At 49.6% G+C, this 26,243-nt stretch overlaps 1 protein-coding gene across 2 annotated transcripts in view; it reads left to right on the plus strand.

The window, feature by feature from the left end:
• The window catches only part of FGF18 (fibroblast growth factor 18), a 63,991-nt gene extending 49,841 nt beyond the window's left edge, over positions 1–14,150 (plus strand). Inside the window, exons 5-6 of one of the 2 annotated variants that reach the window (XM_030229443.2) lie at positions 603–902; positions 13,699–14,150. In XM_030229443.2, coding sequence (XP_030085303.1) covers positions 603–902; positions 13,699–13,965 — 567 coding nt within the window. In that variant the 3' untranslated portion in view covers positions 13,966–14,150. The remainder of the gene's footprint in view (positions 1–602; positions 903–13,698) is intronic. The other variant, XM_050979874.1, reaches the window with a different exon arrangement.
• The last annotated feature ends 12,093 nt before the right edge of the window (positions 14,151–26,243 follow it).

Consider the following 26,243-nt stretch of genomic DNA (forward strand, 5'->3'; position numbering starts at 1 on the left):
AAACATACCAGATATTTGCATAGAGTGTGTATTTGCGGCTCATCCCTTGATTTGGCCCACTGGCACTGAGGCAGGACACTTGTTTCACTTGTCACCTTTCAGGCAGAATGAACCTTTTCCCCTCCTCCCCCCACCATGTGCTTTTCATGGTGTTAAGCTGGCAAATGTTTTGTTACAAAGAATAAATAAGTCTGTTCTTGTAAATACTGCTGCCCTCCCAGCCCAGCCTGTGACAAGTTCCCAGAGCAGCCGAGCTGGGCCAGATGGGCCAGAGGGAACACGGCACTGGCAGGAAAATGTTCCAGACGTGTTGCCCACATTAACAGCTCCTCATGAGCAACAAAAGAAAACAATAGCATGTCTTCTTGATACCAAAGAGTGTGGTTTTAATTAGTGTCGTGGTTTCAGCTCTCTTTGTGGCAAGAGTTTGAGGGAATGCTTTTTAGCCTGAATGCTCTAAACAGCCAGTAAACCCCGAGGAAAACATGAGATAAAAGTTACGCCTGGGCTTATACAAATATTTAAGTTCAGTCTGGGGGTGGAGGGGAATGAAGCCCACGAAGTGATTGTTCCATGGTTGTCCTGCTATGTTCGTTTGGCAGGAGAGGAGCCATGGGACCAACCCGGGCCTTTCCTCTGCTCATTTCCTATTGCCTTGCACTGCAGAATCCCCGACCAGACCAGCACATGCCATCTGGCTTTGTTCTCCTCCTCACTCAGCAGCTTTGGATCCCTCCAGCTGGAAACCTGCTTTGAATTTAGCCCCTTTTGTGTCCCATAATCACCTACAAAGAGTGCCACGGCTGGAACTGGTGATGAACACAAGAGCTCCAGAGGTGGACAGGGCTTTTCCCCACCTTGGAGCTGCCTGTGTTGCAGGGAAGCAGATTAACCCCCCAGAGGTAAGAAGAGCAGCCTTTGTGTCCTTATTTCTGATGACTGCACCTCCACCAGAGTTTCACAGCAGAGCCCTCTGATGGAGCCTGCTCAGGCTCTGATGGAGCCTGCTCCACCTGAGAGAGGCAAAACCCCCAAACCTTGTGGGTTTTGCCTCTCTCAGGTGCTGCTGTGTGTGTTCACAGGCAGCAGTGACCAAAGGGCTCGGAGCTGTTTTGGGCAGGCTCCTGACTGTTACAACAGCAGCTGCCTCGTGGTCACTGGCACTCTGTGATGCTTTGCAAAACGAGACAGGGGATGTGTTGTACAGCAGTGACTTCTCTGTTACAGGTGAGCAGCACCTGGGGAAAACAAACTAGAGTGTGGTTTTTGTGGATTCTTGGTGTTGTTTTGAAAAAGGCCCAAGAAACATTTAATTTTATTTCCTTTTACTTCTGCCCATCTGTTTCTTTGACCATGGGTTTTTGGAGCTACATAAAAATTGTAGGTCCTGAGTTTTCTGGTCTTCCTGAGGTTTTCAGTGGACCACTGAACTTAAACTCATCCCGTTCCACCCCCTGCCATGGCAGGAACACCTCCCACTGTCCCAGGCTGCTCCAGGGCCCAATGTCCAACCTGGCCTTGGACACTGCCACGGATCCAGGGGCAGCCACAGCTGCTCTAGATAGTCTGTGCCGGTGCCTTCAAAGTAAAGAGTTTCTTCTTTATATCTGGCACAAATTTATCTTCTTTTAGTTAAAGCCTTTACTCCCTGTTCTACTGCCACAGGTCCTGCTGAAAGGTTTGTCCCCATCTTTCTTTAAACTTTTTTTAAATACTGAAAGGCTGCAATAAGTTCTTCCTAGAGCCCTCTCTTCTCTAGGCTTTATGGTGGAATCACACTACAAGGAGAGAGATGAAAATATGAAAATTCAGAACAAGAATGCCAACTGCTTTTTTGAGAAACTTTTTTTTGTCTTTAAAAAAAAAATTATTAAACCTGTTTATTTATATCAGGCTTCTTACAAACACAGGGGGAAGAGGACTCAGAGGTGCAGTTCTTCTTCCAAGGAAGGCACAATGTGACTTGTCCGCTTGTGACAAGTCATCTAGAACACAACAACTCTGAATATTGGCAGTAATTCAGTGTTAGAGGCAAAGAGGAGCTGATGGTCTCTTCGGAGGAGTTCTTGAGCTTCTAAGTGGTTCTCCTGGGGAGTCCTTCTGTGGTTTCTCTGTCTGCCTCAGCTTCTCTTATCTCGTGCATTGAGATGAGGCCATTTGTGTTTGCTGAAGGCTGGCAAGGCTGAGTCACTGAAGTCTCCCAGAGAGATGAGCAGCCTGGGCTGAGCAGGTGGCTCTTACCTGAGCTGGGCTCCAGCTGCTCTTGCTGAGCCTGTCTTTACAGCACATCCAGCTCCCTAGAACTGCAGGATGCTGCAGAGATTGCCTTTCCCTGCCCTGTCCCATCCTCTGGCTGGAGAGCATTTGCAGTCAGGGGTCTGTGTCAAGCTGAAGCAGCCAGAGCCTGCCTTTCTTTTGGGCACAGCCAGGGTGGGTGGCTGCTGCATGGGGAGCAGAGCATCTCCTGACCCCAGCACTGTCTCCAGGGAAGCTCCCTGACATCCCCGTGTGGGATGAGACAATCTGGTCAATGCTGGTGTTAGGGTGCAGCAGGTATCTGTGGGGAGGGTACTTCACACTCCCACCTTCTCTCAAAGATCCTCAGTGATCTGGTGTCCACACACTCTCAAAGTCATAGTATTATTGAGGCATTTAGGGGCATTATTTTTGTAAAAACATTTTAATGAGTTTGATTTTATTCCTCCAGTCTCTGAGCTGAATGCGAGCAGAGGGGAAAAGCTGTTTGGTGAAGGGTTGGAAGCTGTGGGCAGTTAGGTGGCTGAGGCAGAGCTCCAGACAGGTGACAGATCATTTGGGTGCCTCTTGGGGAAGTGTCTCCTGACACCACGTCTGCAGCACTGGGGCCTTCCCAGCACTCCCAACAAGCAGCACTGAGCTTTGGTCCCCAGGCACAGCCAAGCTCCTGAACAAAAGCTGTGCCAGCCAAAGCCTGGCTGTGCCAGAGCCATGTCATTGCTGCAGGGGACAGGCGGTGGCACAGCCGGGCTGGCCACCAGTGCCTCTCCCAGCACTGACCAGCACCACTGTGCTGGTGCCACTCGCAGCAGAGACCTGCCTCTCAGACAGAATTTTTGTTGGTGTGATAACTGCTTTCCAAGCCAATATATTTCTTAATGTTACCAGAAAGTTGCTAATACCACATGGCAAGGCTCTCTGTATTTTTGCAGGACAGCAAACAAATTGTTGCTAGATGCCAGACTGCTCTGGCAGAGCTTTATCACTGATGCCTGCCAGCAGTAGCCTTTAGGGGATAGTAATAATTTGGAGTTGTTTACATTACAGCTTTAAAATGGGGGTTTTCTTGAGGCATGTGTGTGTTTAGTCAGGAAAGCTGGCTAAAAAAACTCTTGACAGCATCAAAGACTGAAGGTGCCCACCGTGGTCTGTAAATGTGCCCTTGGCCCCTGAAACTCCTCTGGCCCCATGGGAGAAGGAGCTGTGGAGGCTTCAGCAGGAGCCTCCCTTTGTAGGGAAGGAGACTTACCTAGGTGGGAGACACCAGGGGATCCTCCAAAGCCTTTCTACTGCACCTGGAGCAGGTTTTCATCAGATGGCTTTGGTTGAGAGTGAGGTTAAGCTTCCTTGAAAAGCTGTCTTTGAAAAGCTGCTGGTGGAGAACCAGTTCCTCACTGCAGGGCTGGGGCCTGAGGTAAGGACACTCCAGGATGAGCCCCGAGCCCGGTGCCCTCCACATGCCCCAGTCCTGTGTGACATTTGGGTGCCGGTGCTCCTGGTGCCTGCCGTGCCAGGGCCATCCTGGCAGCCAGGGGCACTGCAAAGGTGCCAGGAGGTGGGTGGAGAGGGCAGGGGCACCCTAGGGCTGCAGTTTGGAACTCTGATGCAGTACATGAGGTGTTTGCCCTCCTCAGCTTGTATATTTAAAACCACACCTAACTGCATCTTGGATTTGGGGCAGAACTCTTAAGTTTCACTGGAGTTCAATGCTTATCCAGAATTTTTCCAGGGGTTGCACAGTTTTCACAGTTTTCGGGTTGCTTGAAAGGGGCTTGTAAAACCTAACAGTTTTGAATCCTGAATTTGCAACATAAACATGAGCAGGACTGGTGGGGTGTCAGGTTTAATAGCACATGTTTTGTGGATCTCTCTGTGACATGCTCAGGCATAAAACATTCCAACTTGGCATCTCATGTGAAAGCAGAACCTGACATGGCTTTTGCTGGGTCTCACTCAGATCTCGTTTGGAACTGCAGTCTGGTCTTCACTCTCCTGTGAGATTTTTTTTTTTTTAGTTTAAGTCATCCAAATAAACGCATGCACTGGACCCTGAAGCCAACCAGCTTTGGACATTGCCATAGTTTGGACAGGGAGACCTGATCCAGAATTGTGTCAAGTGTCCAAAAATCTGGAATCAGAGCCAGCAGGATTGCAAAGGTCTTAAAAGCAATGAGATGACAAAACCACTTTTATTTTGGTTAGGCCATCGGAATCTTACACATTTACCTGATCAGGCTTTTTTTCCCACAACCCGTGGAAAAATTTTTGAATTATTTTTCTGAAAATTTAGAAGCTGAGATTCTCATGAAATTAAAAGTGGAAGTGGATGCTAAACCCCCCATCTCCATTCTCAGACCCAAACATCATTGAGAAGCTGGAGATGAGCTGCAATAAGGGACCTGGGGGGTTCTGGTCCATGGCCAGTTAGATCTGAGTCAGCAGTGCCCTGGAGCCAGGAGGGACATCCCTGTCCTGGGGGCAGCAGAGGCAAGGGAGGGATTGTCCAGCTGTGCTGTGGGCTGGGACAGCCTCACTTCCAGTGCTGGGACAGTTTTGGGCACCAAAATATATGAAAGTCATTTTTTATCTATATGTGAACATCTCCAGTTAACTTAAGCTTCTCAGCACAGCCCTAATTCTTCAAGTGTTTGCTCTAAAATAAAGCAAATGGTCCTTTTATTTAAAAAAAAAAAGAAATATTCTTCATAGTATTATTTTTATGATAAGGAACTCGCAGGTACTCTGCTGGGGATGTGAGCATTGTAAGTCCTGGCTGTGTCAGGGCACCAGAAAGCTGTGTAACACATTTACAGGTTTATTGTGTTTTCTCTTTAGGGAATGTCATGTTTCCTTTGGATATTTCTAAGTAGCCCCAGTTCTCTCTCAGACAAAGCTTTGCAAAGTCAAGGTTCACTTGCAGCCCAAGCTTGTAAGCTTGACCTCTGAATCGTTTCCTTACCCCATGGCTGGAAGGTGTCCATCCCCTTCCAGGGAAGAAAACCATCTTCTTGAAAGCTGTGTGATAATTTAATTTAATCCTTGCTGTCTTCAGGAAGCAAGTGTTACCATAAAGCTGCTGACCTCCTGTTCCCTGTTTTGTTGTGGCTGCAGCTGTGTGTCCTGTTGGACTATTTCAGTTCCCTAAGGTTTAATGTTAATTAAAATTACTGATGGGGATCCCTGAGCCCTGGTCATGCTTTGTCTTGTCTGGGTGAGAGGGTGTGCTGCTGAATGCATCTTGTGCTGACAGTTATCAAGTTGGATTTAATTGCTTTCATCACAGCATTTCATCTCCTAAGTGCAATTTTTTGTTGGTCTTGAGTATCTCTTAAGCTGAGGGTGATGTTTCTTCTAAGCACTGCTTTGCAAATACACTGATGTATTTAACTGCAAGAAGGAAGGAAGCAGTGCAGCCTTATCTCAAATGGGTGCAGCTGAGATCATGTGCAGGGGATTCCTGCTCCTCAAGGACTTTTTCTCCTTGGCTTGCAGTTTGGTTTTGGGGAGGACATGAGAAAACAGGCTATTTTTGTAGTGGAGAATAAAACCTGTGCTCTAACAGTGGCAAAATAGAGTCTGTTTGATATGGCAGTTACAGAACTATATTTAAGGTCCAAGAAAAGTATATCCTGCTTAAATACATTTTTTTTCTTGAGATTCTCTTGCCTTGTCTTTTGGGTACCTAAAGATACGAAGCTTTCCCCAGAGAGGACAAGTCTCAAGCCTTGCATTTGTTGCATAGGGATGGAAGTTGGTCACTTACAGGCTGGAACAAATCTGGATGATAATTTTTTATGGACGGCACTTGATTTGATGATGGATTTCTCTCTTTTCTTAGTAATATTAACTTGACATGAAGAGAGCTAATGCCATCCTGCATACAAACAGTGACCTTTCTGGTTCTAAATTCCCCCCATTTAAGCTTGCCCCCCAGGGAAAGTGGTGTCACTACTGGAATCTTGGCTGAATGAGATTACATTTGTTTGAAAGGATAACTTACAGTAAGTGTGCATATTTGTTTAACGTGAATAAATGTGGGGCAAACACAACTTGCTATGAAGTCAGCAACTGTTCTACTCTTGTTATCTTGCTCCACTCATCATCTACATCTGGGTTTTAAACAAATTTTTAAGAAAACATTTCCTTTAGTGGCCCAACTCTCTGTATCACAGAATCACTGAGGTTGGAAAAGCCCTCCCAGACCACTGACTCCAGGCTGTGCCCAATGCCCACCTTGTCCCCAGCCCAGAGCACTGGAGTGCCACCTCCAGGCCTTCCTTTGATACCTCCAGGGCTGGGGACTCTACCTCCATGGGCAGCCCCTTCCCATGTTTAACAAATTCCACCTGATGTCCAGCCTGAATTCTCCCCCAAGCCTGAGTCTCTGTCCTCTCATCCTGTCACTTGTTCCCAGGAGAAGAGTGACCCCCCCACCTTGCTACAATTATATATTGAATTGAAGCCTACATGAAATATTCTGCTGCTCTTAGATGGCTTTTCAGGACTGGCCTGTGGAGGCTGGAAATGACTGCTGGAAAAGAGCTCCCATCAAAGCCCAGCCGAGCCCTTCAGCAGCAGGTTGTGCTTTGTACGGAGGGGTAAAAACACCTTCCCATCCCTTAGCACGTGCAGCAACCCAGCTTCCATGGAACTGGACCTGGTGGGTGCAGATAACAGGAGATGCCATAGATCTGCTCAGATATCACATCTGAAACCTGGCTGGAGACTCAGACCTCCTGAAGAGCAACAGCTTCCTGCTCCAGGGAACCTGCAGTTTTGACTTAAGTTTCCTAAATTTTCTCTTGGTTTAATAAAGTTAATTTAAAAAGCAGTTGATATTTCTCCTCATTAAGTACATGCAGCTCTCTGAGATGCAGTTAGGAATGTCTGTCAAGCAAATGTGCATCTTTCCAGGTAAAGCCGCCTGGTTTGCCCTAATTCAGGCTGTGGCCACCCTGCTGCAGTGTTGGCAGGAGCCGTGGCAGTGACGGAAGGAGCAGGTGAGGAGGCCTGTCCTGGTGTAACCCCAGCCTTGCCTGGTCCAGCCTACAGAGACTCCTTTTATTTGTGTCCTCCTGTTTATCCTGTGACAGAGAGCTCTCCCAGGGCACTGTGAGGATTACTGAACTTAGTTAGAAAAGGGGAATTTTGGAATGGAAGGTGGAAGGAAAGAAAAATTTTAAACTGTTCTCTTCCTTCCTCAGTTCCTGCAGCTAGTGTCTGGCACAGACACACACAGGGCTCTGCCAAGCCTGCACGTCCTGACCCACACATGCAGGACCGTGCCCTTTTTTGCCTTTTTTTGGGAGGGACAGGGAGTTCCCAGCACATGGGGGCAGCTGGGGGCAAACGTGGGCAGGGCTGCTTTGGAATGGGGCCTCTGGAGGGAGATGTGCCCTCCACAGAGCATCTCCTCCCCGTGGTTTTGTGTTACTTCCCTGCCTCGTGAATGCACTTAGATGTCCTGTATACATAATTAACCTCTCTGCTGTGCTGGCAGACACTTTTATTGAACTGCCCATCATGACTCCTAAGTATTTTCCTCGGAGGATTGTGCAGGTTCAGAGGGCAGAAAGCTGGAGGAAACGCACATGAGGCTGAGTGACTCTTGGCAGTTATGGATGCAGCTTCCCTGATTTACAGCCTGCTCTAGGAGCAGGAATGTGCATTTGGGTCAAGAGGTGTTTCTGTGGTCAGGATGTCTTGTCATAAATCCAAGATGCTGAGCATCAGGATGCTGCTGATGGATCTGTCCCGATAATGCCCATAAAGTACAGGGGATGGCTGAGCACTCAGGCTCACTGCTGTGGGTGAGCAGGTTCTGCCACCCCAGAGCTCTGGGCTCTGGCAGGGCTGTGCTCACCTCCCCATCATGTTTTCTGACCTGCTTTTAGAAGGGGTGTGTGTGTGGGTGTGTGGGTGTGGGTGTGTGTGTCAAGGGGGAGAAGGGCAATGCTAAACTCTGTGACATTAACACAGCTCCTGTATTGCCTCCTTCCACCTGGGATTTTCCAAGCCATGTGGAGCGAGTCTAGAGGAGGCTCCAAGCATTGGCCCTCTGGCTTTGAGCTGAGCTCGTGCAAAACTGCAGAAAAGGAACTTCCTGAAAGCCTCACATCTCTGGGCACTGCTGGGGGAGCAGCTCTGGGGCTGCTAGGGGTTATCAGTGGTGTTTGGGGCACCAGCCCTGGGTCCTCAGCTGGGCATCCTTCAGGAGCAGCTCATGGGGAGTGCTGAGCTGTGCTGCTCCTGATAACCCAAGCCTTCCCTGCTGTCACTGCTGTGAAATTTAGGACACACAGGATGGGATTTCATCTGTGTAATGCAATGGGTGAATCTAACAGTGTCAGTGTCCGAGGGAATTTCTGCAGCCCTTTGAAATGATTGCTGAGCTCAGTGGATGTGCCTCACACCTGAGGGTGGCATGAAATCCAGCACGGTGGGGTGCCAGGGCTTGGGGCCTCCCTCTATCTGTCTGTCTGTGGAGGGGGAGAGAAGAATGGGTGCAGGAAGGGTCCCTTTTTAGCGGTTTTCCTTGAAAAAGCCTGGGTGCGTGCACCTCTTGGAAACCTTTTACTTGAGTGGTAGCTTTCCCTGCTTTTGGGAGGCGGGGGCTTGCTTCCGTCGCAGAGGGAGATGCTCTCCATTGTACGGAGGGCTGGTGTCACCAGTTTGACTTTGAGCCTGGGGGGTGAGCTGGTAAAAAGGCGATAATTAAACCTGAGACTCAGCCTCCTCTCACTTAGAGTGCTGAGACTCTCTGTGCCATGTGCCAAGCCGGCATTTCTGGGATGTCGCGGACGTGTTTGGTGGTGTTTGGGGTTTTTTGTTATTTGCAGCTCATCACCAGTCGCTCACCCAGAGAGCTCCTAATTACTGCAGCGCTTGAGGAGGGAAAGCGTTTTAACATTAGCTTAGCTAACATCAGCTTAATTTGTGCCCCGATCTTTGCAAACAGAGAAACTTTTCCGTCCTGGAGGCTTCTCTCCCCGCTCCTCGCTGTTACCCGAGCTGCTGCCGCGAGCTCATTGTTGCTGTGAAAGCCGAGGGAAGTTTGGATTTCTCGGTGCCCACTGCGCCAGATTTGTTAAGCGTAAATGAGAAAACCTGCCTCGGCCTCCGTGTGCCATAAAGAGATGCTCAGGTGGCTCGGCGAGGCCGGCTGCGGGGGAGGGCGGGGGCGGCTGCTGCTGCACCTGCTGATGCTTTGGCTCGGGCTGGTGGCACAGAGCGGCCGCGAATTCCCCCTGAGCTGCAAGCTGTTCGTGGCAGGAATGCCTCGCTCCGAGGAGCGCTCCTGCTACGACAACAAAGAGCTCTTTGATCCTTTCCATTTGGAGAACTTAAAACGAGAAAGCCAAACTACAGTAAGACCAAGTTGGGTCATAAAAAGGAGAGCAGGAGCACCAATCGCTCCGGAGTGTAATTGTAGAAGCAGCAAATGCTTTGGCACTTAATTCTGCTTTAGTGTCAGTTCAACATGTTTCACGTTTAAGACTGGAGAGCCTCTCACCAAATGCTCTGCACAAACAATCCGGGGCTGCTGCTCAGTGAGCCCCGTGTGCTCGGAGAGCCCCGGCCCAGCGCGGCCCCTCGGCTCTGCTGCACACAGCTGCGCTGGCTGGAGCCGGCTCACGGTGCAGAAACTCTCCTCGAACCCCTTACTGCACGGTGAGCCCGGGCTGCTGCTGCTCTAACCCTGCTCTGTAAAAACTCTGGCACCACTCAGGTCCCTGCCTGGCGCTGGGCACTGATCCACGGCCAGCGGGACTGCTCTCCACCTTGTCCCATCCCAGGCGATGCTCTGCTGGAGCCAGCCCTTGGTGCTGCTCAGGCTGGGCTTTCCCCTCACTCTGCACAGACCTGGGCCATGCCCCAGAGCTTTCCCTGGAAGGTGGCATTTAGATCAGGCATTTTATAAGGCATTTATCAGAAATTTGGCTAACAGATACCACATCTTCCCAAAGTTCTTGGGCTGCGTTTAAACAAAAACATGCTTTGAATGATTTCTTTGCAAAGAGCTGACCTGCCAGGTGGCACGGCCTTGTTGCATGGCCAGACAGCAGCCCCTGGGCCAACACCAACAATTTGGTCTCTGACTTTCAGAGGGCCTTTGCAGGAGCAGGGTTGTGCCTCTGCTGTGTCCTGCTCTGAGCAGGGAGCGTGGCTGGAGCTGCTGCCAGTGGGATGGTGAGGCCAAAAGGCGGGAGCAGCCAGTGGGGCACACGAGGGACACAGGAAGCCCTCATTCCTGCTGTGGAGGGGACAGGGATGTGGGGCTGGGTGTGAGACTTCCTCTGTCCTGTGGCCAGGCCATTACACTGGACCAGACAGCCCCTGTGAAGCTCTGAGGCTTTCAAGAATTTCTTTATTGTCTATAATCAGCTGAAAACACTAAGCTCCATGTTTTGGAGGGTGAGTGCTGTGCAGGGCACATCCCTGCCAGCGCAGTGTGTATGAAATGTGGCTTGGCAGCAGCTCCCAGCTGCGCTGGTGACAGAGGGTGCAACCCTGGGTCAGTAGCACCAGGAGCTCCTGGGGAAGGGTGAGCCTGTGGCTGGAGCACGGAGTGATGCTTGGCCAAAGCTGTCTCCTTTTTCTCTTTCACCCCCCTCTCTTTGGAGGAATGAGGGGATGGCTGACAGACCCAAGGAGTGTTTTGCTATGGCTTAAGTAGGGAACTGATTTAATTTTAAATGTTGGGCACCTGATGCTTAAAAATTACTGAAAACCTTCACAAATTGATTTTCCCCCTAATAGATTGCTGTGAGTACAGTTCTTCATGGTGTAGGTAACTTGTGTGAATGATTTATCCTGTTTGGGATCATAAAAGAAACTGTAAAATTATCTTGTCAGTATTTGAAAATAATTTGTGTGTCTGTGACGTGTCTTAGCACATATAGGAATGCTCTGTTTGGGGAAGTGAGGTCCTTATCCTGATATATCTCTAGGTACTTGTAAATGCTGCTGTAATTTCATGTTATCAAACCATTTAGCTCTTCCTCTTCCAGAACGAAGTTATTTTATCTCATGCACCTTGTTTACTTCAAATTAGCTCTGAGGTTGGCCTGAAGTTGCACCTTGTTATTCCTCCACCTCCTGTCTCCGTCTTAGGCTCTGTCGACAAATTTGAAGGTATAAGTAAATACTTTTTTGTTATTAATAGAATAAGTTCCCTCCTCCTACACACATGTTTTCTTTTCATTTCAGTCTCATTTTCCATGAAAAACTGACATTGCAGTAGAAGCGGAACCCTCCCAAATTGCATGAAAAACCCTTAATTCTCCTAGCAACAAGGTCAGGGCTCAAATCCAGTCCCTTCCCACGAGCATGGGGGGAACAGCCCTTCCAATTACCTGCGGTATGGTTCTGGTCGGTTCACAGGCACCTGGGTTTGGGTGGATTTGAATCCCAGCCATGGTATTGTTTAAAAATTCTCCACTCACTGGGGAAGGGTTTGTAGTGGGCTGGGCCCTGAGAAACCTGGAGAGGGTTTTATGGCTTCCCATTGAAATCTGGTGGAACCCTGTGGTGTTGACTGATTTCCCCCTTTGCCACTCATGTGGCTTTGATCAAACCCAGGACTTTGAGAATGACACCCCCAGGAACTGGAATCACTGAGCTTTGCCCAGTTCTGCTGTTCATTAAAGCATTTGTGAGCTTCCAGTTGTGGATCGTAAATGAGGACCTTTGTGCCTATCCTGGATGGAGACTGCTGGTCCTAAGGATGAGCCCCTGTGCAGGCCCTGGATTAACAGAACTGTTGGAAGAGTTGCCAGAATTCGCCCTCTTAATGAGACCTTCCCTGGTGCCGAAAGCCTTGAGACAGGAGGGTGCAGTGCTGACTTCAGGGCAAACATCACCTTCTGTCACACAGATGGAACCAAAGCTCTGCTAAAGGCATGAAGTACTGGAAGAATGGCTGGCCCTGGGGGTTGGTGATGACCAGCCATCCTGGCTTTCCTCTGTGGCTGCCTGCAGCCTGGGTCATGGTGCCTGATGGTTTCCCTGTTGTGGGTGTTTGGGGCTCAGGGGTGCAGGGAAACCTGTGCAGCATGGTCCAGAGGGGTTCCCTCCTGTTCTGTGATCCCCCGCCCTTCCCACAAACTGCAGCAAACTCCACAGGGATTGTGCAGCACATTTCAGGATGGCTGCCCTGGAAGGGCAGGCTGAGCTGTCCTTAGGGAAAGGATGGTGACCATGCAGGGTTCAGCTCCTCACCCCAGCCTCATGCCCAGAGGAGCCCCTAAGCAGAGCCAGGGCTGGGGGCTGAGCAGCTCACGCTGCTGTGGCTTCCCTGCCCCCCAGGATTTGATGGGTAAAGACTGAGAGTGTCTGACAGTGTTTAGTTTGGGTGGGCAGGGTTTCATAGTTGTATAGGTAGGCCTGCAGTTCCAAAAAACTTACCTGATATCAGTGGGAAGCTGAATTGGGCTGTGATGGAAATCCTTTCTTTGACTTTGCTGAGCTTTAAATGAAGTCCTGTGCGATGGTTTATATCTACTTATCCTGTATCTACTCCTGAATATCTTCTGATGCATAAATCAAATCATGTGACATTCTAGGTACAGCACTCAGCAGTTAGAGGGCAAAATGTTGTCTGGCAGAAGGTTATGGGTGAGAAGAATTTCCTTTGTGCTCAAGATGCAGTTGAAGATGCAGTTGTGTGCTGCTGTCGCTCCCTCCAGTGCTGCCTGTGCTGGGTGAGAGTCCTGAATGCAGAGATCCTTGTTCTGCCATGTTCAAAGCCCAGTTCTGTGTCTAGTAGGATCTCCAGGCTGAGCTGAGCCCAGTTTGGCTTCAGGGCTCTCCAGGATCCCAGGGACCCCAGTGGCTCCAGCACCCCTGGAGCACTATGTGTGGTCCATCTGCCAGGGGTTGCCCTGGCTTCACGTGGGGGAGAGTTTTCAAATTGCTGTGGAGGCTTAGACTGAAGCTTGTCATAATTTTAGTGGGATTTGGGTAGTTGTGGGTGAAAGCCCATGAGGTATTTCAGGAGTGAGGGGTAGAAGGGGAAATGCTGTTGTTTGGGCCATGTGAGATTCTGGGGTTTGGTTTTTTTCTGACTAAGTATGATGTTTCCCTGGCATGAATTCAATTCATCCTCTCTCCCTAAGGGAAAAAAGCAAAGCTGGATGTCTTGCTTTGCTTGCAATTGAAGGCACTGGACTGGATAAACTTAACTGTTGTCTTTGAAAAATTTTTCTCCCCTTGGATAAGAGCATTTAAAAAAAAAAATTATGACCTCATGCTTTCATGCTTAAAAAAAAAAAAATTGATTTTAGCTGATGCTTGTTATGGCTCTTATTAAGAATGTTTGAACCAAAAAAGAGGTCCAGATGTGATGATTTTATTTAAGCCAAATTGGGTTTTGGTCACTGAGCTTGCATTTGGATTATTTATTTTTTCTGTTTGGTTTTTTTTTTTTTTTTCCTTTTTCAGCCTGATGGCACCAGTAAGGAGTGTGTCTTCATTGAAAAAGTCCTAGAAAACAACTACACGGCACTGATGTCTGCAAAATATTCAGGCTGGTATGTTGGATTCACCAAAAAAGGGAGGCCACGGAAAGGGCCCAAGACCCGGGAAAACCAGCAAGATGTACACTTTATGAAGAGATACCCAAAGGGGCAAATGGAGATACAGAAACCTTTCAAGTACACAACAGTCACCAAGAGGACTAAGAGAATACGACCCACCAACCCCAGCTAAAAACAGACAAAAATAGTGTCACAATAAGAAACCACAAAAAGAAAAAAAAAAAAACTGCACCAGAGGAATATTTTTACATTAAAAATAAGGAAGAAGCTCTATTTTTGTACATTGTGTTTAAAAAAAATAAAAATAAAAAAATTAATAAAAGACTAGATGGCAAATGCTGGGGAAAGCTGTTCGGGATTTATTGTGACTTGAAAAATGAAATTAACTGCTCTATTTAAATTGACTTCTTGTTGTTGATGACACACAGGTGCTTCTTTTGCTTTTTTTGGAAAGGACAACTTCTCAAGCATATCCCCAGAGGGAAAAAAAAAAGAATTATTAAAAATAAATAAATAAAACCAAAGAAAACCAAAGTTCTTTCCCAAAGTTACTGAGACCCTGCCCCGCCAAGTGCCGGTTGCAGTAATCTATTTATTGCCTGCTGCCCGCCGGCCAGGACAGGCGGCGGCTGCAGGGACGAGCCCGTGGAGCTCTCAGCGCACCGACCCTCTGTAACCCTCTTGACGACATTGGGAGTCACAGCTCCGTGATCCTGCATCCCGCTCACTTCTGGAGAATGCTGCTAACTACATTCAAGTGACTACAAGATGACCTAGTACACCAATGATAAGGGAATATTTTAAAACCAGCTATATTATATATATTATATATATATAAGCTATTTATTTCATCTCTCTGTATATTGCAGTTCCATGAACCAAGTATTACTGCCTCAACAATTAAAAAAAATTATTTAAAACATATATACATATTTTTGCTGTTCACGCTTCTTTCCCTTCCCTGAGTAGTGGTTTTTAAATGCATATTTATCCTTTATGTGAGGCCAGCAGGAAATGTTCGGGCAGTTTCCCCACTATAAACTTAATTGCTGATTCTGTAGTTCCTCCTATTCCTTAATACCATCTTCCTCTTCCTCCCTGGTGGTTGCCACAAGGAAGAGTCTCAGTGGGGTGATGGTGGGCTGAGTGTGAGGGAATCCACACCAGCGTTTTTCAAGAGCAGCACATTTGATACCTTGCAGTCTAAGTAATATTTCCTAAAGCTGTGGCCAAGCAGAAAGTAAACTGGAAAATGAGTATCTGACTGCATTAACACATACTTACGTGTGGCTTGTGTTTCCTTCATTAGAGCTTTTAGAGGGGGTCTTGCTTTCAGCTGTTTAATTCAAAATTGTGACTTTTAAAACTTGCCCTCAGCCAGACAAATCCCTCTCCCTTGTCCTGCATGGTTCACCAAGCTCATCAAGGAACTTGTTTCCTTGGTCAGTCCAGCCAGCTTTCCTTCCAGGAATTCTGCACAGGATATGGGTGATATAAAGTGCCCCACAAAGAGAAAGTGGGGAAAAGAAGCAAGATGAAATATCTGACCTCAGATTTTAGCTGGAATGTTGATGGAGCCCAGGTGGAGTTTTAAGGAGAAGCTTGCTTGGCTTTTCCTTCTCTCTGTCTGCAGACATGGCTACATTCCCTGGGTACAGCCAGGGCTGGAAATGCTCAAAGCCACTAAGATTTTCTTGTTAATCAGGAGAATGACTCTCCCCAGAACAAGCTTTCCCAAGATAACTTTGAGAGCTGCAGCCAAATCCTGCAGATCAAAGCTGTTTGAGAGATGGGGCAGATAAGCATGCAAGCTTGAGGATGCTTATCTGAACCAATCTCCAAACCTTGCAAGCCTGGAGAAAAATGAGCAGTGCTAAGCAGGGTCACTCCACGCTGCTCCAGGAGGAGCTAGGCAGCTGTACAGGTGATGCCTCATGCCAGCTAAGCATGGGAGGTCACTCAACAGCCCCTGTCCCAGGGGAGTACTAGGAGCTGCTCTCCTGGGGCACCTGGAGGCAAGCACAGGAGCGGGACCCAAGGGTGGAATTGGTTGGTGGGGGCTGGAAGGCTTTGCCAGCTTTGTCTTCAGATTGATTCATGTGGGAAGGATTTGGGGAAAGTTCAGAGGAGTGCTGGGGTGGAGGACTGGGAGCAACTGGAGATTTGCTGTGTTAGTACCTCCAAGAGGAGACACCCAGTTGATTTCCAGAGTGAGAAAGGTTTTATGGATGCCTTTCTTCTCCTTGAAATATTGCCATGGCCCTGATGGTTTCACAGGACCTGTTAGAACGACAGGGTTTGTTTGCTACTGGAGAAATTCAAAGGGGTGGGGGCAGTAAAGGCTGAAGCAGTGTGGGCAGAAGGGATCTCCTCTTCCAGACTCAGGCTGGGAGCAACCAGGGAGGATCTGCTCCCTGTCGCACAATGAGAAATTGGCACATGGGAGTGAGGGGTCATACAACTGGTATGCAACTGGGGCCTCTGTCTCTCACGTCATCAGTTTACAGGAGTATTTCCTGGATGACAGTGGGATAGGTTCCTCAGGCTGTGGGAAGGCAGCGTGGTGAGGAGATTGATGCTCGCCTGGATTAGGTGATGCTGGAGGGATTTGTTGGCTGATGGTGCACATTAAGCGTTTTTATTTGAACATCTGCTTTCAGGCTTTATTAACAAAAAAAGCAGGGGCAAAGGTGAGAAGAACTTGCACCATGTTCCCTTCAGAGGACCTTCATGTTGGACAGAAGGGTTCTCTGGGTAAGAGACATTCAAAGACTGAACAGAAATAGGGGAAATCCATCCTTTGCCCAGTGAGGGACAGCCCTGTGCGTGGGGCACATGGTACTCCTGCCTGGGTTGTGCTCAGGGCTCGGGCCAGGAGCTGGTTAGAGATGGTTGTCAGCAGCCCTGCTGGACAGGTCCCTCTCTGACATCCAGAGCAGAGAAGTAGCTTGTCTGTGGTGTTCAACCTCATTTTGTCCTTTCAGAAAATCTTCAGTCACCCTGAATATGAGCTGAGATTTCCCATGGAGGCTTTACATTTGATTTACTTTATAATTGAAGATTGTTAATGAGGATTTAATTGCTATTCTGGGATTCTCCTCAAGAGCAGGGGATGTAACACTCTGTGATGGCATTAATGTGCATGGAGTTCTGAGCGGGCACACTTTAACCAGTGCTCTGCTTAATTGGCATTAATACAAGCATATTGGAGATACTGCCTCAGAAACACTGCTGGATTAGTCACACTGCTTTGATAGCTGAGATCAGAGAGAGGCATGGGCTGCTAACGCCAGGCTGGCTTTGTCAGGTGCAGGAGCCACTGAGCCCAGGAGGGAAACTTTTTGGGTCCAAGTTTTTTGAACATGTTGCACAAAACAGAGCTGTTGGATGAGACCTTCTGGGTGGTGGATCTCCCGTACTGTCCCTGTGAGGGTGAAGGGTCAGTGGTCACAACTCATCTGGGTCCAGTGTCTGGTCCAGGCAGGGCAAACCCTTCACCCCGCAACCCACCATGGTGGTGTTGTGCCCTGCCTGCAGCTTACCACTGGCCAAGAGGACAAAGAGTGTCCTGGTCCCTGTGCAAGGTGCCTTCTAGGCCCCTGCCACGCTGCCCTGGTCTTCCTACCCTCTGCCACAGAGCTGTCGGTGGGTGACTGAGTTCACATCCCTGCAGCTGGAGCCCTGAGGCTGGTGTAGTCTTTCCTGCTTAGCAGCAGAGTTGTTCTGTTCTGTGTCTGCAAGTGCCATGGCAGGCTCTGACCTGGAGTACCCAACAGAGCCTGATCTGCCCCTCTTGGCCAGCAGCTGGCTTTTGGCAACAATCCCTTGGGAGCACAGTCATGGGAAACCCATGTTTGTTTCCCTGTGCTGTCCTTGCAGTCTTTAGCTCAGGATCACCCCCCTCGTGCTGGGTCACACGGACAGTTTGATGAACTTTTCACAGGTGTGAAGCAGTGGGGCAGCCTCTTCCAGGAGCATGTTTGCAGATTTAGCCCTGCCCTTCTGCACCTGCCCAGGTGTAGCCTACCTGTGATAGAAATTGATCTCTTCAGCTGCATCTCTTACACATCAACATGTGTGATATCTGTGCAGCTGTAATTATAACAGCTTCTGGGAGCATGGCTGATCCATCCTCCAATAAATGTCATGAGGTGGAAAAAGGGGAGAAGGAAGCAGTCAGGTCAAGATAATGAAGCTTTGGGAAGGGGTGCTGCCCTAGTAGTTAAGTGACAAGAAGACCCAATTTCTATGTCCCTGCTTCTGGATTTAAGGCCATAGTCTAAACAGGCTGGATGCCCTCAGGCCTGTGAGCCCTATGTGTCTGTGGGTGGATGTTGGAGTGGGGCAGAGTTTGGGGAGGATCCTAAAAGCACTGTGAGGCCTGAGCTCAGCCCAGCCCTGCCTGCTGCACCACCTTGGTCTTTGCAGCAGCTTATTTACCTGCTCATGGAAACATGGTGAGGTGGAAGTTAGATCTGGCTTAGGCAAACTAGCAGCCTAGACCAGCTTTTGGAGCAAGGCTTGACAGGCACACGTGTAGCCATAGGGGTGGTGTTCTGCACCATGTGCCTGGTGATGGCCATCAGCTTTCCCTGATTCTCTGCTCAATTTGGTGTCTCTGTATTTTCACAAAAGCAGTGGAATGGGAGTTCAGCCATGATTTTAGACTCCAGCTGGAGAAGATGGTCTTTATGTTGTTTAGAAGAGTTTGTCCACCAAGGAAGATCTGACTGAGCAATTTAAGTCAGCTCTACTGGGACAGCTTGTGTAACAGAAAACATGTGTTACATTGGCTCCCAGAGCATGCTGTGTTACCATGCCTGCCTTTGAGAAATAAGGTTTGAATGGGTGTAAACGTGTGTGTGAAATAGGGATGTGTGTGTGTGTGTAGTGGTGGTTGGGCTTTTTTAGGCCATTGGATTACTCTACAACACAAGTATCTGCTGGTGCAGGAGGAAGAAGAGCTCTGTGTGTCTGGGTCTGTACATTCCCCCAAGCCCCACTCAGCCATGTTCATCCAACAGAGGGTAAAGGGTCACACAAAGCAGGGGTGTCCCCTGAGAAAACAGCTTTTCTCTGCTGTCCACTCTCAGGGTATTAAACATGGTGGGTTGTGTCTGCTGTGAGACAGAGCAGGTATATTCCTATGCAAAATTTCCTGGTGCTGTGCCAAAGGGTGGAAGTTTATACTTAAGATTCACAACAGCTGTTTAAAGTGCCTATGTCTCGTGCCAGCCATACCACCTGAATGGCCAAGGGATATATATAAAACTTCAATTATTTTTGAATGTTTGTTGTTATTCATTTGGAGACAGATGAGAGGAGATTCCTCACAAATGATGTAACCTATGTAGACTGTTATTTCCAACATTGTGAGCTGAAAAATTAGGGAGGAAAAACCAGGTCAAACTGAAACTTTTCCTTTTTTTCTTTTTAAGTGCAACAAAGTTCTGAGTGGAGTGATTTGGGTTTACCAGAGACATTTAATTCACTCTTATTAAGGATTTATTTACTTTCTTTAAATACATGTGATTTCTTAGGGGAAAAAAAGAGAAATAGAAATTTTGAAGGTAAAAAACAATAATGTGATGAGTAAAATAGTCTCCCCTGCCTATTTGTCAGTTGAAACTGATTTGAGCCCCCCACTGAACCTTCAATCCTCTGGCAGTTTTCTGTTGCTTTAGCAAATGCTGCCTCTCTCCACTTGCTGAGGCCCTGGATGGAACCTTCTCTGGAGCCCACGGATGGGTGCAGAGCCCAGACCTTCCAGCTCTGTCCCATCCATTCCTGCTGCCCTCCTTCTGTCACCCCCTTTTATAAGAGGCTGAATCCTGGCTGATGGGAGCAAAGCTCAAAACACTGTTTTCTTTCTCCTGTGGCATTTTAAATGCCTGTGTTAAGGTGCCAACCCAAGGAGGTCTACACTGTGAGCATCCCCCAGAGTCCCTGTCCCTCAGCAAGGTCTGGCACATACTGGAGGCACCGTGGCAATCAAGAGCTGTGAGTTTAGTGGTTACTGAAACAGACAAGCCAAGCTGTGAGCTCTGGGCTGGTAGTCACCAGTCCCTGACTGTTTGTTGTGGGTGGGACTCGTTTCTACTCAGAAAATTATGGAAAGTTTAATCCAACCAGTGCAGCGTGAAGGTGGCTGACACCTGCCTGGGCAAGGGCTGATTCCCAGCATTGGAGCAGACTAAAGGGTAACTGTCTGCGCATCCCAGTGGCTGCCAGGCTGGAGAACCCGTGGCTGAGCCACAGGAAGCATAACTGAGTTATGCTGGGCTTGGAAAACATCTGATTGAGTTTCCCAAGCCACATCAAACCCATCTAAAGAGAGATGAATTGGTCTGCTCAGGCCTAAAGGATAGAAAACACTGGCTTTGTTTTGAAAAAAACAACCGCAGCGGCCAGGAATAACAGAAGATGTAACCGCACCAAAGCCTCTGATGGGAGTTTCCTCTGGGTTAAGCAGCGCAGGTCCGTGGTATGTTGTGAGGGATGTCCTGGATGCAGGACAGTATGGCCCAGCTGGGGGAAGCACTGCAGGTGATGATGATGATGTTCCCCTTCCCAGCTGAGGGCTTCTTCCTCCCTTGGAATGTGTTTTCAGTGGCTTGTGCAATCCCAGTCTGGAAGGGCCAGTTTTTTTCTGCTGAAGAGGAAATTCTGAACCTGCTTTTGTCCCAGATGAATGCAATGAGCTATGGCAATCATGGGAGAAATTTGTAATTGAGAAATTTCACCCCAAAACTTGGCAGCTTGGGGATTCAGAGACCTGCCCATTTTGGGGTACACCCCTAAGACTACCCAGGAGAGAGAAGCCACTCTGGCATGGGTGGAGCAGCAAGGGTGCAGGAAAAGGCTGTCCCAGTGTGTTGTGAGGCTGTGCAGAGTCAGCAGTCCCTGTGGTGGCCAGTTTGGAGCTGGATGGGAGCAGAGCTCACTGTGGCCAGCTGGGAAGTGACCATGGCCAGGTGGGAGGTGACCACAGCACAGGCCTGGAGCTGCTGCCGGCCAGAGGGATTTGTGTGTGAGGCTGGAGGGAGCGGCCAGGAACCAGAGGGAAGGCATTGGTGTGAGAGGGATGGGCCGTGGCCCAGCCAGCAGGGCCTGAGCTCCTGGGAGGTAGCATGTTACTTTGATCAGATGATCGGATTTGCATGAATCAGAATGTAAAAATCTTGGCTGGGGTTTACAAAGGAGTCTAGAGAAATGAGCTGCCTCTTTATGTGTGTATCTGACACAAGCACAAAGTGAAAACCTTTCTACTCCTTGGTGGGACCATTTTCCAAGGAGAGACAGCTATGTGGAGCTTAGATGTTCACAGCCATGGCAGGCTTTCGGGCTGTGATCATCTCTGCTCGAGAGCTTTCAAAAGGATAAAATGAGCCTCCTATTATAAGGACTGAAAATAATCCTAAATGAATAACACACATGCAGCTTTCACAGGCACACATTTCTGAGCCATTGGAAATGTCGGCACATCCAAAAAAACAAAAACACATGTCCCAGGCCTCTGGTTTTCATAGATGCCTGCATGCCATGACATTTGGGGGTGGCATTGCCAAGAGCTAATGAACCAGATTCCCGGACTTGACTTGCAGAGCTGGCTTGGGGATGAAGGGACAGAGAGGGGAGGCCTTTGGTCTGGGGACAGGCTCTGGGGACCACAGCACCAGCACCACAGGACAGCCTGCATGGGGTGCCTACCCATGGGGGGACAGCGCAGTGGGGAGGGCTGATCCCCGTGGGGCAAGATGGGCAGTCAGGAGGCTCCAGAGAAGGGTGTAAAATGGGGAGGCTCTGGAGCAAGGAGTGCAATGGGGAGGCTCTCCAGAAGCAACCTGATACCAGGGATCTGACCCAACTCCTCTGGAAGGCAAAGAGGTGATGCAGAGCAATTGCTTGGAAACCCACAGCTGATGGCAGTGCCTGAAGCACTTCCTGGGTAGAAAGTCTGGGTGAGTCGCCTGTGTGTGTCTCTGCCTGATCCTAAAGTTGCCGTGACCATGACAGTGGCAATCACCATCAGAGCCAGCACCAGCCTCTGGGGACCCTGAGGGAAAGGGATAGGGACCCTGCATCTGCCCAGAGGTGGGAGAGAGCTGGGCTTGTGCAGGCTGTGCCCTGCAGAGCATCTGGGTGATCACACAGCTCCGTGTGCACCATCCGTGTGCCTGCCTGTCTGGATTCCTTGGGAAAGGTAAAACACCGTTTCCTGCAGGGTCAGATATTTTGGAGGGGGAAGAAAGCAATTTGTGGCTGTGTTGTCTGCCTGATCAAAAGTGTTACCGGACTGAGCTACACAATGTGCACTCTTTAAACCAGTCCCAATTAGCCCTTCTTGCTAATGCTGCGTTTCATTCTTGGGAGACTGCGCTGGGAGAGCTGTTATGACTTTGTGATTGTGCACATACCTTTATGTGCTTTCATTCTTAATCCCCTTTTTGCAGAAGCCAAAAGGTCTTCCAGCCAAAAAGGAAATCAAAACCTTTTGTTGGCTGCTTCGTAAGAATTAAGGGTGGGATGAAGGTTGTAGCAGGATCTTAATTAGCCATTGTAAATAACGAGAGCGGCAGTGCCTGCAACCATATACCACCTTGGGTTGAGATATTGTCAGACCACACAAAGCTAGGTGAATGGGCAGCACAATGGCAGATAAAATTCACCCCTGATAACTGCAAGGCAAGGCATGGCAAAGAATAATTCAAGCTGTGCCTGCACTCTGTCAGGTTCCACGTTAATTGTAGTCATTTACACTCACAAAATGAGTGCAATAACAGCCACTCTGGGTTTTTTTTTTCCCTCTTTGCTGTTGTGAGAGTAAAACAAAATATGAGGATGGTTAAAGAGAGGGACGTAAAATATTCCCTAATTCCTGTCTGCTCACAGCATAGATCCAGAGGAGACCCTTGCTAACACACTGAGCTTCTCTCTGGATACCTGATCTCAAAAGGGGATAGAGGGGAAATAATAAGTGTTCAGAGGCTGACAATGAAAATACTTAGAGGCCTGGTGAGGGAATGCTTTATGTAGGTATTGAAAGGACTGTGCCTGCTTCATTTAGAGACAGAAAAGTAATGAATAGTCTAGACTGCAGAGAAAGTAAATTGGGATCTCCCACTCACCTGCTCTCCCAACGCAGAGAAATTCAAAGAAAGGCAGCAAATGTCAAAACTGCTGAAAGAGAGGGGTTCTTGACTTGGGGAAAATTAACATGTAGCATGGAAATTAGCTTTGGGGTCAGACAGTGGGAGGCTGGAGAGCAGCCTCAGAGGAGCAGGTTGTTGGGCAGCACACCCCCGTACAGACTGGTGCTTCACCCATCCCACCCAGTGAAAACTACTGAGGTTCAACCTTGTTTCATCTACATAAAATAGCTCTGGAGAAGGAATAACTCCACATGTGTGGACTCTGAGTCCTTGCCTTGTCGTGTGTCACAGAGGCCTGTTGTTCTCACAATCCTGTGCTGGCTGAAGGAACAGCAGAGATACTCCATGATGACCTTGCTGGACACTCATATGGTCCATCCTCACTCTTTTACCTTTCCATCCCCACAGGAAGGTCCACAGGCACCTCTTTCCAATGAGACCTTTGAGACCTTTGCCCATGTGACAATCCTGGTTGCAAACCCTACCTTGCCTTTTCTCTCCATGCTTTTTAGATTCCAAGGCCCTTCCTGTGTCACAGAGGGACCATCCCATTTGCTAACCATCGAGATAGCGCCAGTGTGGGATGTGGCAGGGATGTATGGCCGTGTGTTGCATGGAGCTGGAGAGGAGAACTGTCCTACCCTTCCATAGGGTGATACAGACCTTGCCCAGTCCTCACTGCCTTTCACATCAGCCAGCCAGACAACTGAACGCAAGCAGTCCCATTCTGGAGGTGGAGAAGTTGGGATTATCTGTTTGTTCTTGAACACGGCAACTCTTGCTCTCCATGTTTCACAGCCTGATCCTCCAAGTTCCTTGCACACATTTGGGCTGCGATCTTTTGTGGCCTGGGGGATTTCCGTGCTCAAGTCCCATCCGTTTGGCACCTTACAGCCAGATTTTTCCCATGATTTCAGGAGGAGATCCTTGCACATGACAGGCCCTTCGCTTTGGGGATCTAAATGGCTGCATGGCATGGTTTGCTGGGAAGCACCACAAACAACTGCTGGGTAGGAGTGAGTCTGGCTCCAGAGCTCTGGGAGCTGCCATGGCTGGTGTCTTCTCCAGGAGCAGCAGGGGCTGGGCTGGGCAGCGCGGCTGTGGGCCCGGCCCGGCTGTAGGCCCAGCTGTGAGCCCAGCTGTGAGCTCAGCTATGAGCCCAGCTGTGAGCTCAGCTATGAGCCCAGCTGCGAGCCTGGCTATGGGCCCAGCTGTGAGCCCAGCTGTGAGCTCAGCTGTGAGCCCAGCTGCGAGCCCGGCTATGAGCCCAGCTGTGAGCCCGGCTGTGAGCTCAGCTATGATCCCAGCTGTGAGCCCGGCTGTAGGCCCAGCTGTGAGCCCAGCTGTGAGCTCAGCTATGAGCCCAGCTGCGAGCTCAGCTATGAGCCCAGCTGTGAGCCCGGCTATGGGCCCAGCTGTGAGCCCAGCTGTGAGCCCAGCTGCGAGCTCAGCTATGAGCCCAGCTGTGAGCCCGGCTATGGGCCCAGCTGTGAGCCCAGCTGCGAGCTCAGCTATGAGCCCAGCTGTGAGCCCCGCTGTGAGCTCAGCTATGAGCCCAGCTGTGAGCCCGGCTATGGGCCCAGCTGTGAGCCCAGCTGTGAGCCCAGCTGCGAGCTCAGCTATGAGCCCAGCTGTGAGCCCAGCTGTGAGCTCAGCTATGAGCCCAGCTGCGAGCTCAGCTATGAGCCCAGCTGTGAGCCCGGCTGTGAGCTCAGCTATGATCCCAGCTGTGAGCCCGGCTATGAGCCCAGCTGTGAGCCCAGCTCTGGGCATGGCTGTGAGCTTGGCTGTGAGCCCAGCTGTTAGCCTGGCTGTGGGCCCAGCTATGGGCCCGGCTATGGGCCTGGCTGTGGGCCTGGCTGTGGGCCTGGCCCGTCTGTGAGTCCGGCCCGGCTGTGAGCCTGACTGTGAGTCCAGCCCGGCTGTGAGCCTGACTGTGAGTCCAGCCCGGCTGTGAGCCCGGATATGGGCCCGGCTGTGAGCCTGACTGTGAGTCCAGCCCGGCTGTGAGCCCGGCTATGGGCCCGGCTGTGGGCTCGGCCCGGCTGTACATGCTGCCGGCAGACGCTGCTGTGGGTGGTCTGAATGTGGCCTGAGGTGCCTTAATCTCCAATCTGCTGCAGCAGCCAAATGATTCAGGGCTGGAGGTTTGCTTCGCAGCTGTGCAAGGTGTGAACCCAGACCGCAGCCTCCTCGTGAGACAACATAGTGAGGGCAGACCCTCAGTCTTTCCAGGTGGCTCCTCCAAACATGGGGTGGCTTCATTCAGGTGCTGGGACCATCTGCCAGCAGCTGGGCCAGAAGCCAGCAAAGCCCTTCTTCCTCTCAGGGAATCACTCTCCAAGGGCAGGGAGCAAGCCAGATCCCACAGGCAGCTCCCAGCCGCCTCAGGAGGCAGGGATCGCCTTCAGGAAGTGACTGACTTGGCAAATAAACCAAAACCCTGCCCTTGGGTGGAATTCATGACATGTAAATTTATAGGTGACTTCTGTGTAGCGAGAGAGCAGTGATGGAGCGAATGCCTTATGGTTGTGCTTCATTAAACACCTTTCCACCCGAGCCAAGAGGTCCCTACACCAGAGCAGCAATCAAAGCCTCTCCTAGCAGCCTCATAGCCACAGGGAAAAGGGCCATGCTGCACCTGGGACAAAGACAGCAAGCTCCAGGGTGGGTTTGGCTGTGAGCAGAGGGGAGCAGTGACACCTGAAGCAGCCCTGCTGGTGGGGTCTATCCTGCTCAAAGAGGTCAGAAAATCATCGCTACAGGAGAAATTATGCCAAGTCCTTGAAAGTGGCAGAAACAATGGCTCAAAGGAGTGCACAGGATGAAAGATTAAAAGTCGTTTGGTATCCAGAGAAGTGGTGATGGGTGCAGGTGAAATTGTGACTGTGGCTGGAGGTTAGAGAATCAGGGGAGGGCTGTGCATTTTGTTATCTCCTTTTGGGGGTGCATTATCAGCTTCACATCTGCCAAGCAACTTCTCTGCTGTTTGAAAGGTGTAGCTGGTTCCTGGGCAGGAAGTGCATCTTCCTGGAGGGTGCAGGGACACCCACTAGAGTGCTGGATGTGCTGGGACAAGGGAGGGGACAATGTGAACACCCACCTGCACGGGGAGAGTGCAGGCCTCCCTCTGGTGGGGTCCCTTGCTCTGCTGTATCTCAGACACATGCATTTGGTGTCCTGCAAGGATATCAGGGGTAAATTGAGTCAATTATCTCCCACCATCTCTGTTGAAAGTGGTACTTAATCCTTTCCATTAAACCTTTTATCTGACATTAAATGGTCATTAGTTTAAAAG

Source organism: Serinus canaria, chromosome 13 (assembly GCF_022539315.1).
Source record: "Serinus canaria isolate serCan28SL12 chromosome 13, serCan2020, whole genome shotgun sequence".
Lineage (NCBI taxonomy): Eukaryota > Metazoa > Chordata > Aves > Passeriformes > Fringillidae > Serinus > Serinus canaria.